Raw genomic sequence first — 16,343 nt, 5'->3', positions numbered from 1 at the left:
TTTAGAATAAAATGTACATGAACATCAGAATGCCGGGGGGGAAGCAAAAGCAATTATATATTACATACATTTTCTCTATCACAATGAGAAAAATACAAAAGAAAATGTCTATACAATATGAGATCAAATAATGTTGAATATGTTAAATGACAAGCAGCTATCATATGTGAAGATTGCTTTTTGATTTGAGCTCTTTGCTATGGAGGACAAGTACATTTCAATTTCTTTATGACAACAGGGGAAAAATAATTTTTTGTAATATTTTTTTAAAAATATTTTTATTATTTTAAAATTATTATTTTAACATATTTTTACAAATATTTAAAGTATTATTTAAAAATATGTGATAAGCGATAGGTCACAGTTACGCAATGCTGCGCGCTGACGTCACGTTACCAACGTAAACGCATTTCCCTTTCGTTTATTGTTTTCCCGTCGAGGCAGGCAGGCGACAGGGCAGCACTGACAGAGCAGGCAGAGGGACCACCGGAGGACAGGGCGTACTTTGTATACTTTCAAAGTTTAGATTTACTGACGGCAGCATAATGACCGATAAAATGGATATGTCTCTAGACGACATAATCAAACAGAACAGGCAGCAGAGAGGTGGGGGCCGCGGTGGAAGAGGCCGCGGAGGCGCAGGCCGAGGAGGAGGTGGCGGCGGCGCTGGTCGTTTCGGATCCAGTGGAGGATTTGGTGGCCGAGGCGGCGGATCTGGCCCCATGAGAAACCGACAGAACCTGTACCGCGGTAGAGGCAGACCTACGCCTTACACCAGGGTATGAGCACCTTAGAGGGATGGTCAGAAAATGGAAAAAGCCTTGGTGACAACCTTCTAATCTCCACTAGGCCTGCTAGCTAATCCTCTAGCGTGCTTGCTAGTCAAGCGAATAAAGTTGATTCCGAGTTTCCCTCGGAGGAGAGCTCTTTAGTTTGCAGTTTTGCCTTTGTGGAAGTTGTGTGCATATTGTGTCCTTTCTCCCTCAACCTGTATGTCTTAATTTACGTCATTTTTTTCCCAAGAAGACGAGTTTTGAAGAGAACGGCTATGCTACTGTTAGCCGTGTTGGCTAACCGGCTAAAAGTTGGATCGTCGAGGCCTCGGCGGCGCCATTTTGAGTCCTGTGCCCTGAGAACGACAAATTCGAAGTAATCCACCTTCAGAAAAAGGTGTTTTGTGGCCCCCAAATGTCCATATAAATACCGAAGGAGCCGACATCATCGAGAGAGTGCATCCAGATGATTTTTCTTCAGCACAAGCGGAAACATAGCTTTGTTCCTGTCGTCTTTTGTTTGGGAGTGGCAGCTTGGCTTCACAACAAGGCCTGTGGCGTTTCAACCGGTGGTGGATGGAGCGATATGGACTTTTCACACCTATTAGTTTTCATTATAGAGCCAGTCTAAGCTCATTGAGTTTCAGTGGGTAAATAAAAGCATCACTCCACTCCAAAGTGGTGTAATCTCAAAATGGACGCCCAGATGAACCACGATCACTCGACAGGCCTTTTTTAATCCCCCTTCATTTCCAGCCCCCCTACATGGACACTTATATCAAAGTCTGTCTCATGGCTTGATCATGAACTCATGTCCCTGTGAGAAACCTGTGGGCAGCGGTGGAAGGCATCGCCGCGTCAGATGGGGAACGTACCGGAGGATCCTTTCTGTGGAGGCGCAGATGGCAAGAAAACAATGGGCAATGTTGGTAGCTAGATGGGGGTGTTCAAATTGTGCAGGGGGTTCTGCTACCTCTTGATTTGATTGATATGGGGTTAATATATTGAATGAGGGTGGCTGTTATTAAAAAAAATAAGCATGATGACTCAGTTGTGGCATGTAATGCTACATTTACAGCCTAATTATGTAAGATTCTGTTAAAATTCCTTTTCTGTCTGAAATGATTCGCTTGCTTGAAGTGATGGGGTGGGCAGGGAACATTGGGGACCTTCACAGGGAGAGCTGTGCACCCTGGCCCTGTTGGAAGTGGAGCCCCCTGCTTGCCCCAACACCCAGCCGTGTGGACTCTGTGATTGACAGAGGCAAGGGGATCCTGAAGTCAGCAGGTGCGTTGTCTTTCATCTGTTGCAGCCTAAACAGCTTCCGGATAAGTGGCAGCACGACATGTTCGACAATGGCTTTGGAGGTTTCAATGGTGCTGGTAGCGGTGGCGGAGGAGCTGGCGTGGAAACTGGAGGGAAGCTCCTTGTCTCCAATCTTGATTTTGGTGTCTCAGATGCAGATATTCAGGTATATTGGATGCGTAGTTTGATTTGACATGATGTTCTGTGGTTCAGATGGGATGGCTGCTTCAGATGTCACTTTAAATTATTTTCAGGAACTTTTTGCTGAATTTGGGACTCTGAAAAAAGCAGCAGTTCATTATGACCGGTCTGGAAGAAGTTTAGGAACTGCTGATGTCCACTTTGAGAGGAGGGTAGATGCTCTCAAGGCCATGAAGCAGTACAATGGCATCCCACTTGATGGTATGCTTCACATTTTATTTATAACATATTTTTCTTCATGAAATGTATTAATTTAAACATGGACTAATCTTTGACCCAAAAAGAGTTCTATGTGATTGGGCTTGATAAGCTTGCTCAATATCGTACATTAACCGCTTCCCTGGTTAGAAGCTGTTTCAAAATCTTGTGCTGAAATGGCTTGTTTTAGACCACTGTGACCTATGTAGCAGTACATCTCTGGACTCCCCTATTCCAGCAGTTTTCCATTTAAAATGGCTACAGAATCTGACCTTATTTGAAGCTGGTGTTACATGAAATGAGACTAGAGGAAATAATGCTTATCTGAATTGAAATATAGTCAGTAGTGTACGGTCCATCCATCTTGGAATCTTACTTTTCATGGCATTCGGGTCCAGCTGTGAGATCTTCTCCATTGCCCCTAATGCATTGTGACGTTCTTGATGTTAGTGAGTCCCCATCTTCATCCTCAAGGGCCACTGACCTGCATGTTTTTGGTATTTGAATTGATGAGGCTGGTGTCTTTATTCCTTTTTTGATTGAAAATGTGCAGGTCAGTGGGCCTCAAGGACCAAGCTTGAGAACCACTGCACTACAGCATATGGGCACATTGGACAGGTAACAGTTTGGAGCAGATCTCTTCACTCTAGGTTTTCTCTCTTATGTTTGACACTATAAAAGTTGAGTTTCACTTTGCCTTTTTGACTCTGCCAAGCTTCGTTGAACTCATATTGGTAATGTTTGTGAAAGATACTGTCATATTGACATTGACAGTAGTAGGGACAGAATGGGAATGCACTGTATTACTGTATTATGGGTAATAAGAAAACACTGCTGAAAAGGACCAGAGTTATCTGCTAAAAATCACAATTTTATTTATTTTTACATGGAAGCAAGGTGTCCTGGGCCATCAGTCATTTGTCCATTGTCCAGAAAGCGTTGGGCAGACTTCCCCTTTTTTTCCTTCATTTAACAGGCATTTAGACAGTAATCTTTGTCATATTATCTGTGTACACCACTACAATGGAGTGGAAATAAATAATAAGCACCGCAGTCTCGTTTGAGGGTGGGTGCTAAAGGGGTAAAATATTACACAATTTCTCTACTTCCAGGGGGAAAACCATGGCATATTTAATGGGTTTTTGGGAAAATTACACGCAAACAACGTGTAAATGCAAAGAAAAGGCGACAATGTGGTTGAAAGTGGACGTGTGTTGCTGTTTGTTTATGACCCGGAGCACAAACATGTCGAGGCGGTTTTGTAGGCGAGAGAACGGAGCTACTCTTGTTAGCTGTGTAGGCTACTTATCAAATCAAAATAAAATCAATTTTATTTATATAGCGCCAAATCACAACAAACAGTTGCCCCAAGGCGCTTTATATTGTAAGGCAAAGCCATACAATAATTATGGAAAAACCTAGACGGTCAAAACAACCCCCTGTGAGCAAGCACTTGGCGACAGTGGGAAGGAAAAATTCCCTTTTAACAGGAAGAAACCTGCATACAGAGCAAAAAGAGAAAGAAACACTCAGTGCATCATGGGAACCCCCCAGCAGTCTAAGTCTATAGCAGCATAACTAAGGGATGGTTCAGGGTCACCTGATCCAGCCCTAACTATAAGCTTTAGCAAAAAGGAAAGTTTTAAGCCTAATCTTAAAAGTAGAGAGGGTGTCTGTCTCCCTGATCTGAATTGGGAGCTGGTTCCACAGGAGAGGGGCCTGAAAGCTGAAGGCTCTGCCTCCCATTCTACTCTTACAAACCCTAGGAACTACAAGTAAGCCTGCAGTCTGAGAGCGAAGCGCTCTATTGGGGTGATATGGTACTACGAGGTCCCTAAGATAAGATGGGACCTGATTATTCAAAACCTTATAAGTAAGAAGAAGAATTTTAAATTCTATTCTAGAATTAACAGGAAGCCAATGAAGAGAGGCCAATATGGGTGAGATATGCTCTCTCCTAGTCCCTGTTAGCACTCTAGCTGCAGCATTTTGAATTAACTGAAGGCTTTTCAGGGAACTTTTAGGACAACCTGATAATAATGAATTACAATAGTCCAGCCTAGAGGAAATAAATGCATGAATTAGTTTTTCAGCATCACTCTGAGACAAGACCTTTCTGATATTAGAGATATTGCGTAAATGCAAAAAGGCAGTCCTACATATTTGTTTAATATGCGCTTTGAATGACATATCCTGATCAAAAATGACTCCAAGATTTCTCACAGTATTACTAGAGGTCAGGGAAATGCCATCCAGAGTAAAGATCTGGTTAGAGACCATGCTTCTAAGATTTGTGGGGCCAAGTACAATAACTTCAGTTTTATCTGAGTTTAAAAGCAGGAAATTAGAGGTCATCCATGTCTTTATGTCTGTAAGACAATCCTGCAGTTTAGCTAATTGGTGTGTGTCCTCTGGCTTCATGGATAGATAAAGCTGGGTATCATCTGCGTAACAGTGAAAATTTAAGCAATGCCGTCTAATAATACTGCCTAAGGGAAGCATGTATAAAGTGAATAAAATTGGTCCTAGCACAGAACCTTGTGGAACTCCATAATTAACCTTAGTCTGTGAAGAAGATTCCCCATTTACATGAACAAATTGTAATCTATTAGATAAATATGATTCAAACCACCGCAGCGCAGTGCCTTTAATACCTATGGCATGCTCTAATCTCTAATAAAATTTTATGGTCAACAGTATCAAAAGCAGCACTGAGGTCTAACAGAACAAGCACAGAGATGAGGCCACTGTCTGAGGCCATAAGAAGATCATTTGTAACCTTCACTAATGCTGTTTCTGCGCTATGATGAATTCTAAAACCTGACTGAAACTCTTCAAATAGACCATTCCTCTGTAGATGATCAGTTAGCTGTTTTACAACTAACCTTTCAAGAATTTTTGAGAGAAAAGGAAGGTTGGAGATTGGCCTATAATTAGCTAAGATAGCTGGGTCAAGTGATGGCTTTTTAAGTAATGGTTTTATTACTGCCACCTTAAAAGCCTGTGGTACATAGCCACCTAATAAAGATAGATTGATCATATTTAAGATCGAAGCATTAATTAATTGTAGTGCTTCCTTGAACAGCCTGGTAGGAATGGGGTCTAATAGACATGTTGATGGTTTGGAGGAAGTAACTAATGAAAATAACTCAGACAGAACAATCGGAGAGAAAGAGTCTAACCAAATACCGGCATCACTGAAAGCAGCCAAAGATAACGATACGTCTTTGGGACGGTTATGAGTAATTTTTTCTCTAATAGTTAAAATTTTATTAGCAAAGAAAGTCATGAAGTCATTACTAGTTAAAGTTAAAGGAATACTCGGCTCAATAGCGCTCTGACTCTTTGTCAGCCTGGCTACAGTGCTGAAAAGAAACCTGGGGTTGTTCTTATTTTCTTCAATTAGTGATGAGTAGTAAGATGTCCTAGCTTTACGGAGGGCTTTTTTTATAGAGCAACAGACTCTTTTTCCAGGCTAAGTGAAGATCTTCTAAATTAGTGAGATGCCATTTCCTCTCCAACTTACGGGTTATCTGCTTTAAGCTGCGAGTTTGTGAGTTATACCACGGAGTCAGGCACTTCTGATTTAAAGCTCTCTTTTTCAGAGGAGCTACAGCATCCAAAGTTGTCTTCAATGAGGATGTAAAACTATTTACAAGATACTCTATTTCACTTACAGAGTTTAGGTAGCTACTCTGCACTGTGTTGGTATATGGCATTAGAAAACATAAAGAAGGAATCATATCCTTAAACCTAGTTACAGCGCTTTCTGAAAGACTTCTAGTGTAATGAAACTTATTCCCCACTGCTGGGTAGTCCATCAGAGTAAATGTTATTAAGAAATGATCAGACAGAAGGGAGTTTTCAGGGAATACTGTTAAGTCTTCAATTTCCATACCATAAGTCAGAACAAGATCTAAGATATGATTAAAGTGGTGGGTGGACTCATTTACATTTTGAGCAAAGCCAATTGAGTCTAATAATGATTAAATGCAGTGTTGAGGCTGTCATTCTCAGCATCTGTGTGGATGTTAAAATCGCCCACTATAATTATCTGAGCTAAGCACTAAGTCAGACAAAAGGTCTGAAAATTCACAGAGAAACTCACAGTAACGACCAGGTGGACGATAGATAATAACAAATAAAACTGGTTTTTGGGACTTCCAATTTGGATGGACAATACTAAGAGTCAAGCTTTCAAATGAATTAAAGCTCTGTCTCGGTTTTGGATTAATTAATAAGCTGGAATGGAAGATTGCTGCTAATCCTCCGCCTCGGCCCGTGCTACGAGCGTTCTGGCAGTTAGTGTGACTCGGGGGTGTTGACTCATTTAAACTAACATATTCATCCTGCTGTAACCAGGTTTCTGTAAGGCAGAATAAATCAATATGTTGATCAATTATTATATCATTTACTAACAGGGACTTAGAAGAGAGAGACCTAATGTTTAATAGACCACATTTAACTGTTTTAGTCTATGGTGCAGTTGAAGGTGCTATATTTTTTTCTTTTTGAATTTTTCTGCTTAAATAGATTTTTACTGGTTATTGGTGGTCTGGGAGCAGGCACTGTCTCTACGGGGATGGGGTAATGAGGGGATGGCAGGGGGAGAGAAGCTGCAGAGAGGTGTGTAATACTACAACTCTGCTTCCTGGTCCCAACCCTGGATAGTCACGGTTTGGAGGGTTTAATAAAATTTGCCAGATTTCTAGAAATGAGAGCTGCTCCATCCAAAGTGGGATGGATGCCGTCTCTCCTAACAAGACCAGGTTTTCCCTAGAAGCTTTGCCAATTATCTATGAAGCCCACCTCATTTTTTGGACACCACTCAGACAGCCAGCAATTCAAGGAGAACATGCGGCTAAACATGTCACTCCCGGTCCGATTGGGGAGGGGCCCAGAGAAAACTACAGAGTCCGACATTGTTTTTGCAAAGTTACACACCGATTCAATGTTAATTTTAGTGACCTCCGATTGGCGTAACCGGGTGTCATTACTGCCGACGTGAATTACAATCTTACCAAATTTACGCTTAGCCTTAGCCAGCAGTTTCAAATTTCCTTCGATGTCGCCTGCTCTGGCCCCCGGAAGACAATTGACTATGGTTGCTGGTGTCGCTAACTTCACATTTCTCAAAACAGAGTCGCCATTAACCAGAGTTTGATCCTCGGCGGGTGTGTCGCCGAGTGGGGAAAAACGGTTAGAAATGTGAACGGGTTGGCGGTGTACACGGGCTTCTGTTTAGGGCTACGCTTCCTCCTCACAGTCACCCAGTCGGCCTGCTTTCCCGGCTGCTTGGCATCTGCTGGAAGGGAACTAACGGTGGCTAAGTTACCTTGGTCCGCACCGACTACAGGGGCCTGGCTAGCTGTAGAATTTTCCACGGTGCGGAGCCGAGTCTCCAATTCGCCCAGCCTGGCCTCCAAAGCTACGAATAAGCTACACTTATTACAAGTACCATTACTGCTAAAGGAGGCCGAGGAATAACTAAACATTTCACACCCAGAGCAGAAAAGTGCGGGAGAGACAGGAGAAGCCGCCATGCTAAATCAGTTAAGAGCTAGTAGCTGCGCTAAGCTAGCGGATTCCTAAAAACACACGAAGTGAATAATGTGTAAATAATTTAGAGGTGATTCAGCAGAGTGAGTGCTTTAGTTAAGGCACGTGAAGATTGCACTGTGAAACAAATCGTTATCTAGATCAATCTAACTACGCAGATTAAACAGCTAACAGATACAGCAAAACACCGCTGTGCTCCGGAACAGGAAGTGATACAATACCGCAGTGAGAGCCACACGACATCTCCCACTCGTTTTGTCGTCCCTTCCCTTCTGTGTGTATATTGCACAACAGCAGCGGAGGTCCCTGTAAGTGGTCAAATCCCAGGATATCACGCGGGGTTCAAACGAGACTGCTGTGCCCTATGCACATGTTCTTATGGAGGATTTTCATGTGACGTATCGGTCACGTCATTTTGTGTCCCTCGGCCATTCTGGATAACTCCATAGTTTGTCTGTGGGGGGGATTTTTGATAATCTGGTTAAATTAAAGCCTTTGTATGGTCTATGTATTTTTATTTAATATGTCACAGAGGTCTAAAACCAGCTGTTACTTCTAAGTGTTGATTCTAGCTGGAGAATGTCTGAAAATACTCACGGTGCTTTTGTGGTATTTAACTTGAAAAATGAAAACATAAAAAATAAATTTAAGATTCTGTACAATATGACTAATTTAATAATTGTATTTAAAGAAGAATTCACCCTGGGCTGTTTTTCTTTTTTGGATCTTCTCCTTGAAACTTAAAACCTGGGTGGCAAAACTTCCAGAATCAGTTTTTCATAGTTTTATGTTTGACAGACTTGTAGCTGTGCTGAAACTCATTGAAGCTGAAGATGCTCTGGTCATTAAACAAGCATTTATCCATGTGAAAAGGAAACCACAGGCAGTTAAGGCATGTGCAGAGAGCAGGGGAAGGAGAAAAAAAAATTCTTAATCTCCTGTTTTGTTTGTTTTTTGTAAGGCAGAGCACTCAGTAAGCTCAGACAACCATTCTTCACCAAAATGTAGAGCCACAATTGGAGGGGGATCTGCATTTTGATCGTACTGTGCACTCAGACCACAGCACAGTAATGCTCAGTTTATGTAACTGGCACGCTTACTGTATATCACTGGTCAACATGATTATTCTTGTATGGAGTTTTTCAACTGATGTTGGGTCATTTGGGGTGCTGGATCTGGTGTTAGTTTTTGCCAATCACATTAAGTTTTCACATTTCTCATATCAAGCATTCAAGCAAAAGCTGCAGTCTCGCACACCTCTTCAGCGCCATAAGATAGGTTCACATTTTGGCGAACCTGGTTTAAAAATTGCTTTGAAGCTGTTTTTTTTTTTTTTTGCACTATTGGTGATTTGACTCATGAGTGAATGAGCAGCTTTTACATAATCCACCAATACGGGTCATGCAGATTGTAAAAAGTCACGTAATAGAGGAAATCTGAGCTCAGATTCAGCACCCCAAAATTACCCTAAATCAGTTCTCAAAGTCCATGCAAGACAATGTCAATCACAAAAAAGGTTAGTTTTTCAGATCGTATTTCACTAAACTGAAATGGAACCATATTTGTCGCAATTATATTGACCTGCATGCCGATATTTTGAATTGTTTTGTTGGTTCTGAAAATATCGCTTAAATTTTGTGCACGTCTGTTGTAGAAACACTTGCTCTCTATTAGTAGATATTGTGCATATTTCTTCTCCCTACAGTAAGAATTATGTTTTGTATCAAGTCACACTTAAGTGCCCATTATTGTGACCGCTCCCTCCATAAAACTACAGTACACGTTGCTATTCCAAATTCTGACTTAAGACAGCGAAATAAAAATGTGCCTGACCCCTTTGATTAATATTTTCTATGAACTTGGACTGGCCAGAAGAGCCATACTTAACAGAAAAATTGTCCAGGCACTGAAAGTACTTGACTGGCCTATTTGGCGTAATGCACTATGATATACATAGGCCATTACACAAGTATATTTTATATTTCCCCTGTTATAATGTATATTTCCATATTAGTACATTGCTCTGTTATATTCTAGTCTTACCAACATGCTTATTTTATGTTATTTTATTTAACACCCCCCCCCCCCCCCCCCCCCCCCCCCCCCCAATGAAATATATATTTGGGCATCCATTGTGTGCAGCATAGTAAGAATTTCATTGTACAGGGAAATGTGTTTCTTTACTCTGCATATGACAACTAAAGCTTTGAACCTTGTACTACTGACACTACACACTTGTTGTTTCAGGGCGACCTATGAACATACAGCTTGTTACATCACAGATTGACACACAGAGGCGATCTATGCAGCGGTAAGTGTGTGCAGCAGACTTTGATCTCAGATGTTCTGGTATGTTTGGATCTGTAATGGGCCCATTGTTTTCAGCCTGGGCAGAGTCAGCGGGGGAATGAACAGAAGTCGAGGATTCGGGGGCATGCAGAGGGGCCGCGGCGGACGGGGTGCTGGTGGCAGAGGAAGAGGTCGAGGTGGACGCGGTGGCAGCAAACAGCTGTCAGCAGAAGAACTTGACGCCCAGTTAGACGCCTACAATGCCAGAGTATGTTTTTTTGTTTTTTTTTTTTATAAAGTGCCTGTTTTGAGCCAAAGTTTGGGGCTGTTCTAACTTAGCTCCTGTTGTCCTTCACAGATGGACACCAGCTAAGAGATGAAGATTTTCCTCGAATGTCATCCCTTCCAGTCTGCACAGAGCGTGTCATTTGTTACAAGTGGAGATGTGCAGGATATTTTACGCTTGGTTGTCTCCTGATGTGATTGAAATTAATGTATCAATCTCCTCTTTTAAATGCTCCAAAGTGTTTTTTACTAGTAAAAATTTTTTTTTTTTTTTTTTTTTCCCTTCCTTTCCCCATGGAAGAAAATGGCTGTAGGTTTGGGTGTGTCCTGTTGTATGTTCCTGTAGTAATGAAACTTGTAATAAACCTACAGTACATATTCAGTAAGTGTCCTGGATTCTTTATCACTGTCTACACTCTTTTTTTTTTTTTTTTTTTTTTTTTCTCTCTCTCTCTCTCTAACTGCATTGCATAAGCACAGTCTGCTTTTTATAATGTCCATGGGTAAAAACATTTTTGATCAGACTTTTATCAATGAGGTAATAACTTTTCTTGTGTGTGTTACTAATTATTTTGGGTATTGTCTAGGTGTTAAAGTTCCTCAGTGCTTTGGTGATGGAAGTATCATTTAGTACATGATAGTCTCAACTATCGTGCACCTGGAAAGTATTCACAGCGCTTCACTTTTCCCACATTTTATTACAGCCTCATTCCAAAATGAATGAATGACCATGTGAAATTAGTCTGGGAGATTTTTGCAAAATTGTTAAAAATAAAACTAAAATCACTGCCATGAAGCTCAAAGTTGAGCTAAGGTGCATCCTGTTTCTACTGATCCTTGAGACATTTCTAGTGCTTAAGTCCAGCTGGGGTAAATTCAGTTGACATGATTTGGAAAGACACCTGTCTACATATGAGGTCCCACAGTTGACGGTGCATGTCAGAGCACAAACTAAGCATGAAGTCAAAGGAAATGATTAACAATTGTCTTGACGCATAAATCTGGACATGGGTACAGAAATATTTCTACTGCTTTGAAGGTTCTAATGTGCATGGTGACCTCCATCATCCGTAAATGGAAGTCCATGGGATTCACCAGGACTCTTCCTAGAGCTAGCTGCCTGTTTAAACTGAGTGATCACAGGAGAGAAGCTTTAGGGAGGTGACCAGGAACCCAATGGTCACTCGCTCCGGCATTCCTCTGGAGAGAGAAGAACCTTCCAGAAGTAACCATCTGCAGCAATCTATCAATCAGGCCTGTATGGTAGAGTGGTCAGACTGAAGCCACTCATTAGTAAAAGACACATGGCAGGCTACCTGGAGTTTGCCCAAACACCTGAAGGACTCTCAGACCATGACAAACAAAATTCTTTGGTCTGATGAGACAGATTGGACGCTTTGGTGTGAACGCCGGACGTCATGTTTGGAGGAAACCAGGTACCATCTTTACAGTGAAGCATGGTGGTGGCAGAATCATGCTGTTGGGATGTTTTTCAGCTGCAGGAACTGGGAGACTAGTCAGGACTGAGGGAAAGATGAATGCAGAAATGTACAGCATCACCCTCAATGAAAATCTGCTCCAGAGCGCTTTTGACCTCAGACTGTTCACCGTTCAGCAGGACAATGACCTTAATCACACAGCCAAGATATCAAAGGAGTGGTTTCAGGATAACTGAATGTTCTTGAGTGGGCCAGACTTGAATCCAATTGAACATCTCTGGACAGATCTAAAAATGGCTGTGCACCGACGCTCCCCGTCCAACCTGGTGGAGCTTGAGAGGTGCTGCAAAGAGGAATGGACAAAACTGCCCAAAGATATGTGCACCAAGCTTGTGACATCATATTCAAGAAGACTTGAGGCTGTAATTACTGCCAAAGGTGCATAAACAAAACATTGAACAATGGCTGTAAATACTTATGTACATGTTATTTCTTAGTTTTTTTTTATCTTTAATAAATTTGCCGGGGAAAAAAATTTCATGTTGTCATTATGGGGTGTTGTGAGTTGAATTTTGAGGGGGAAAAAATTAATTCACTCCATTTTGAAATAAGGCTGTAACATAAAATGTGGAAAAAGTGAAGCACTATGAATACTTTCAACGCTCACTAAATGTCCTTAAGAACCCTACGGGCGGCGGTTTATCGACTGTAGGGGGCAGTACTCGATAGAATACAAACGTTTGCTCTGAATGTGGAAAACGGTATTTTCAGTCTCAAAAAGCACTATAGTAGAAATGCCACAAAAATTTCCATTTAAATAAACAGTTGTTGAAGCTTTAATACTGTATATGTTAAGATTAAATTTATCATATACAGTCTGAAAATTTGAATGATATATTCCTCCTTTAAAATATGAAGGTTGTAAATTGTACAAGCAACGACAGTGCCGTTTTTCCCAATTATTAAGTCAGTGTGACCAAAAAAATTGTGACTGGTATAAGAAACAATCTGCAGTAGCTTTTTGTTCCCTTGTAGATTGTATGTTTTGCAAGTTATTTGGGTGTATCAATTATCAGTCTCAAGAAGCCACTATTTTTCATGTTACATAATTTTGACTTGTTTTTTTGACCCTGAATATAGACTTGTCACCTATTTTCAGTCAATGAAGTACCAGTGTGACCACATATTTCCATATCTGTTTGGGCCCATCCTTCATGTCAAACGGCTGTCATGTCGAAAATAATGTCAGACAGGTGTATCCAGTTTCTAATGGATACCCCAAAACACCCAGTGTTGTGAAAGTAACTTTGAAAAGTTACTTCATTGCTTATTTTATACAGTTATATTTTACAGTTACTTTATACAGTTACTTCATTAGCAGTTGCGGACAACTTGTCGGCAGCTGCTGAATGTAATTAATAGAGTAACTCATAATCTAACTTGGTTATTTTTAAGATTTAGTACTCAGAAAAGTAACTATTAGTTACTTTGCTGATTGCTCAATCTTAAGTGTAACAAAGTTAGATGACTAGTTATTAATTACATTACTTATTAGTTGCAAGTTTTCGGCAGATTCTAATAAAGTAATTGCATAAAGCTGCAAATGAAGTAACTGTATAAAGCAACTAAAAAAAGTTACTTTTTGAAGTTACTTTGACAACACACCCTTCCTAATAGTGACTGAGATTAATTTTTGAATGATGATTGAAGTACCAGTTACAACCCCAATTCCAATGAAGTTGGGATAGTGTGTAAAATGTAAATAAAAACAGAATACAATGATTTGCAAATCCTCTTCAACCTATATTCAATTGAATACACCACAAAGACAAGATATTTAATGTTCAAACTGATACACTTTATTGTTTTTTGCAAATATTTGCTCATTTTGAAATGGATGTCTCCAACATGTTTCAAAAAAGCTGGGGCAGTGGTATGTTTACCACTGTGTTACATCACCTTTCCTTCTAACAACACTCAATAAGCATTTGGGAACTGAGGACACTAATTGTGTCATGATTGGGTATAGGAGCATCCCCAAAAGTGTCAGCCGTTCACAAGCAAAGATGGGGCGAGGATCACCAATTTGTGAACAACTGCTTCAAAAAATAGTCCAACAGTTTAAGAACAATGTTTCTCAACATTCAGTTGCAAGGAATTTAGGGATTACATAATCTACAGTCCACAATATAATCAGAAGATTCAGAGAGTCTGAAGAACTTTATACACATAAGCGGCAAGGCCAAAAACCAACATGGAATGTGCGTGACCTTTGATCCCTCAGGCGGCACTGCATTAAAAACCGACATCATTGTGTAAAGGATCTTACTGCGTGGGCTCAGGAACACTTCAGAAAACCATTGTCAGTTAACACAGTTCGTTGCTACATCTACAAGTAAAGTTAAAACTCTACCATGCAAAGCGAAAGCCAAACATCAACAACATCCAGAAACGCTGCCGCCTTCTCTGTGCCCGAGCTCATTTGAAATGGACAGACAAAGTGGACAAGTGTGCTGTGGTCTGATGAGTCCACATTTCAAATTGTTTTTGGAAATCATGGACATTGTGTCCTCTGGACAAAAGAGGAAAAAGACCATCCAGATTGTTACCAGTGCAAAGTTCAAAAGCCAGCATCTGTGATGTATGGGGGTGTGTTAGTGCCCATGGCATGGGCAACTTACACATGTGTGATGGCACCACCAATGCTGAAAGGTACATCCAGGTTTTGGAGCAACACATGCTGCCATCCAAGCAACGTCTTTTTCAGGGACGTCCCTGCTTATTTCAGCAAGACAATGCCAAGCCACATTCTGCACATGTTACAACAGCGTGGCTTCGTAGTAAAAGAGTGCAGGTACTAGACTGGCCTGGCTGCAGTCCAGACCTGTCGCCCATTGAAAATGTGTGGCGCATTATGAAGCGCAAAATACGACAACAGAGACTCCGGACTGTTGAACAACTGAAATTGTACATCAAGAATGGGAAAGAATTCCACCTCAACAATTAGTGTCCTCAGTTCCCAAACGCTTATTGAGTGTTGTTAGAAAGAAAGGTGATGTAACACAGTGGTAAACATACCACTGTCCCAGCTTTTTTGAAACATGTTGCAGGCATCCATTTCAAAATGAGGAAATATTTGCACAAAAACAATAAAGTATATCAGTTTGAACATTAAATATAATGTCCTTGTGGTGTATTCAGTTGAAGAGGATTTGCAAATCACTGTATTCTGTTTTTATTTACATTTTACACAATGCCCCAACTTCACGGGAATTGGGGTTGTTTTTACAATGTTATCTCTGCACAAAATGACAATAAATCTAACTTTACCATTAGGTACAGCAACTGACCAACCTTCATAACCTCCAGCCCCTGTTTATTAGGAGTTAGTTATTCAATTCAGATTAGAAAGGAAAGATAAGAAGGAAACAGGTCTGACACATAAATGCTGAATTCCAAACTGTTGCTAAGCAACAGGATATGACTCAATAAAAAATATAAACAGCCAAAGATAATGAAATTTTCTTATTTTACACATTATAAATTTAAATTTGACAAATACAAAGTTAATATTTAACAACAACAAAAATATCATCATATGGATTTTTCAGACACTTTTTGAACTGAGAAAAGACATTACACGGCATGTATAGAGTGTACATGAACGGTGGCCATGCAGTTAGGAGGCTTCAAACGTATGGATGGCAGGCTGCTAAAAGTAATAATGTATAGATAATCAGTATTGTGTGAAATCCTTCAGCAAAGATGCTGCAAAACTAATAAAATTCTTCCAATAAACAACCAAATTAATTAGTGCCAAGACATTAAAGTCAATAAATAAATAAATACCCTGTGTGACTTTATCTTATAAAGTGAAATATCAGGGGTGAACTTTCCCATGATAATCTTTTGTAACAAGGTGGAACACAGATTGAAATATAACACCAGTTCTAAGTGATATATGCCTTTATAGCCCTGGTGGAATACAAACACCAGGCTTCACACTCATACTGTACGACAAACACTCCACCCGTTCAGTCGTCGCTGCTAGACAAGCCAGCGGGAAGATATTTAAATCTAGATTTCACCTTGTGACATAGCTCTCCGCCTTTTTTTTTTAAAAATATCGTCTGTGGTCAAAGATGGACTTAAGAATTAACCTTTCCCTGTGACTACGACTACACGGTCACCCACCACATCCTGCCAGCAACACCAGTTTGAGACGGAGTAACATATTTTTGTGGCTACGACTGAGTTTGAACACCAAACTTTTAAAGACGTCTGTTATTGTCTT

The 16,343-nt window shown here is 40.5% G+C and overlaps 1 protein-coding gene across 2 annotated transcripts; it reads left to right on the top strand.

The window, feature by feature from the left end:
• Positions 1-416: 416 nt before the first annotated feature.
• On the top strand, positions 417-10,992 carry alyref (Aly/REF export factor). 2 transcript variants are annotated; one of them, XM_034190057.1, is made up of 6 exons: positions 417-779; positions 2,086-2,244; positions 2,333-2,480; positions 10,284-10,347; positions 10,422-10,593; positions 10,684-10,992. In XM_034190057.1, exons 1-6 carry the CDS (start codon positions 546-548, stop codon positions 10,696-10,698), a joined length of 792 nt encoding a protein of 263 aa, XP_034045948.1. In that variant the 5' UTR covers positions 417-545; the 3' UTR covers positions 10,699-10,992. The 2 variants fall into 2 exon arrangements, with proteins under 2 accessions (XP_034045948.1, XP_034045949.1); XM_034190058.1 differs by lacking the exon at positions 417-779 and adding an exon at positions 786-1,675.
• The last annotated feature ends 5,351 nt before the right edge of the window (positions 10,993-16,343 follow it).

Source organism: Thalassophryne amazonica, chromosome 16, assembly GCF_902500255.1.
Source record: "Thalassophryne amazonica chromosome 16, fThaAma1.1, whole genome shotgun sequence".
Classification (NCBI taxonomy): Eukaryota; Metazoa; Chordata; class Actinopteri; order Batrachoidiformes; family Batrachoididae; genus Thalassophryne; species Thalassophryne amazonica.
Note: the sequence above shows the minus strand (reverse complement) of the source record. Positions and strands in the feature narration are given on the sequence as shown.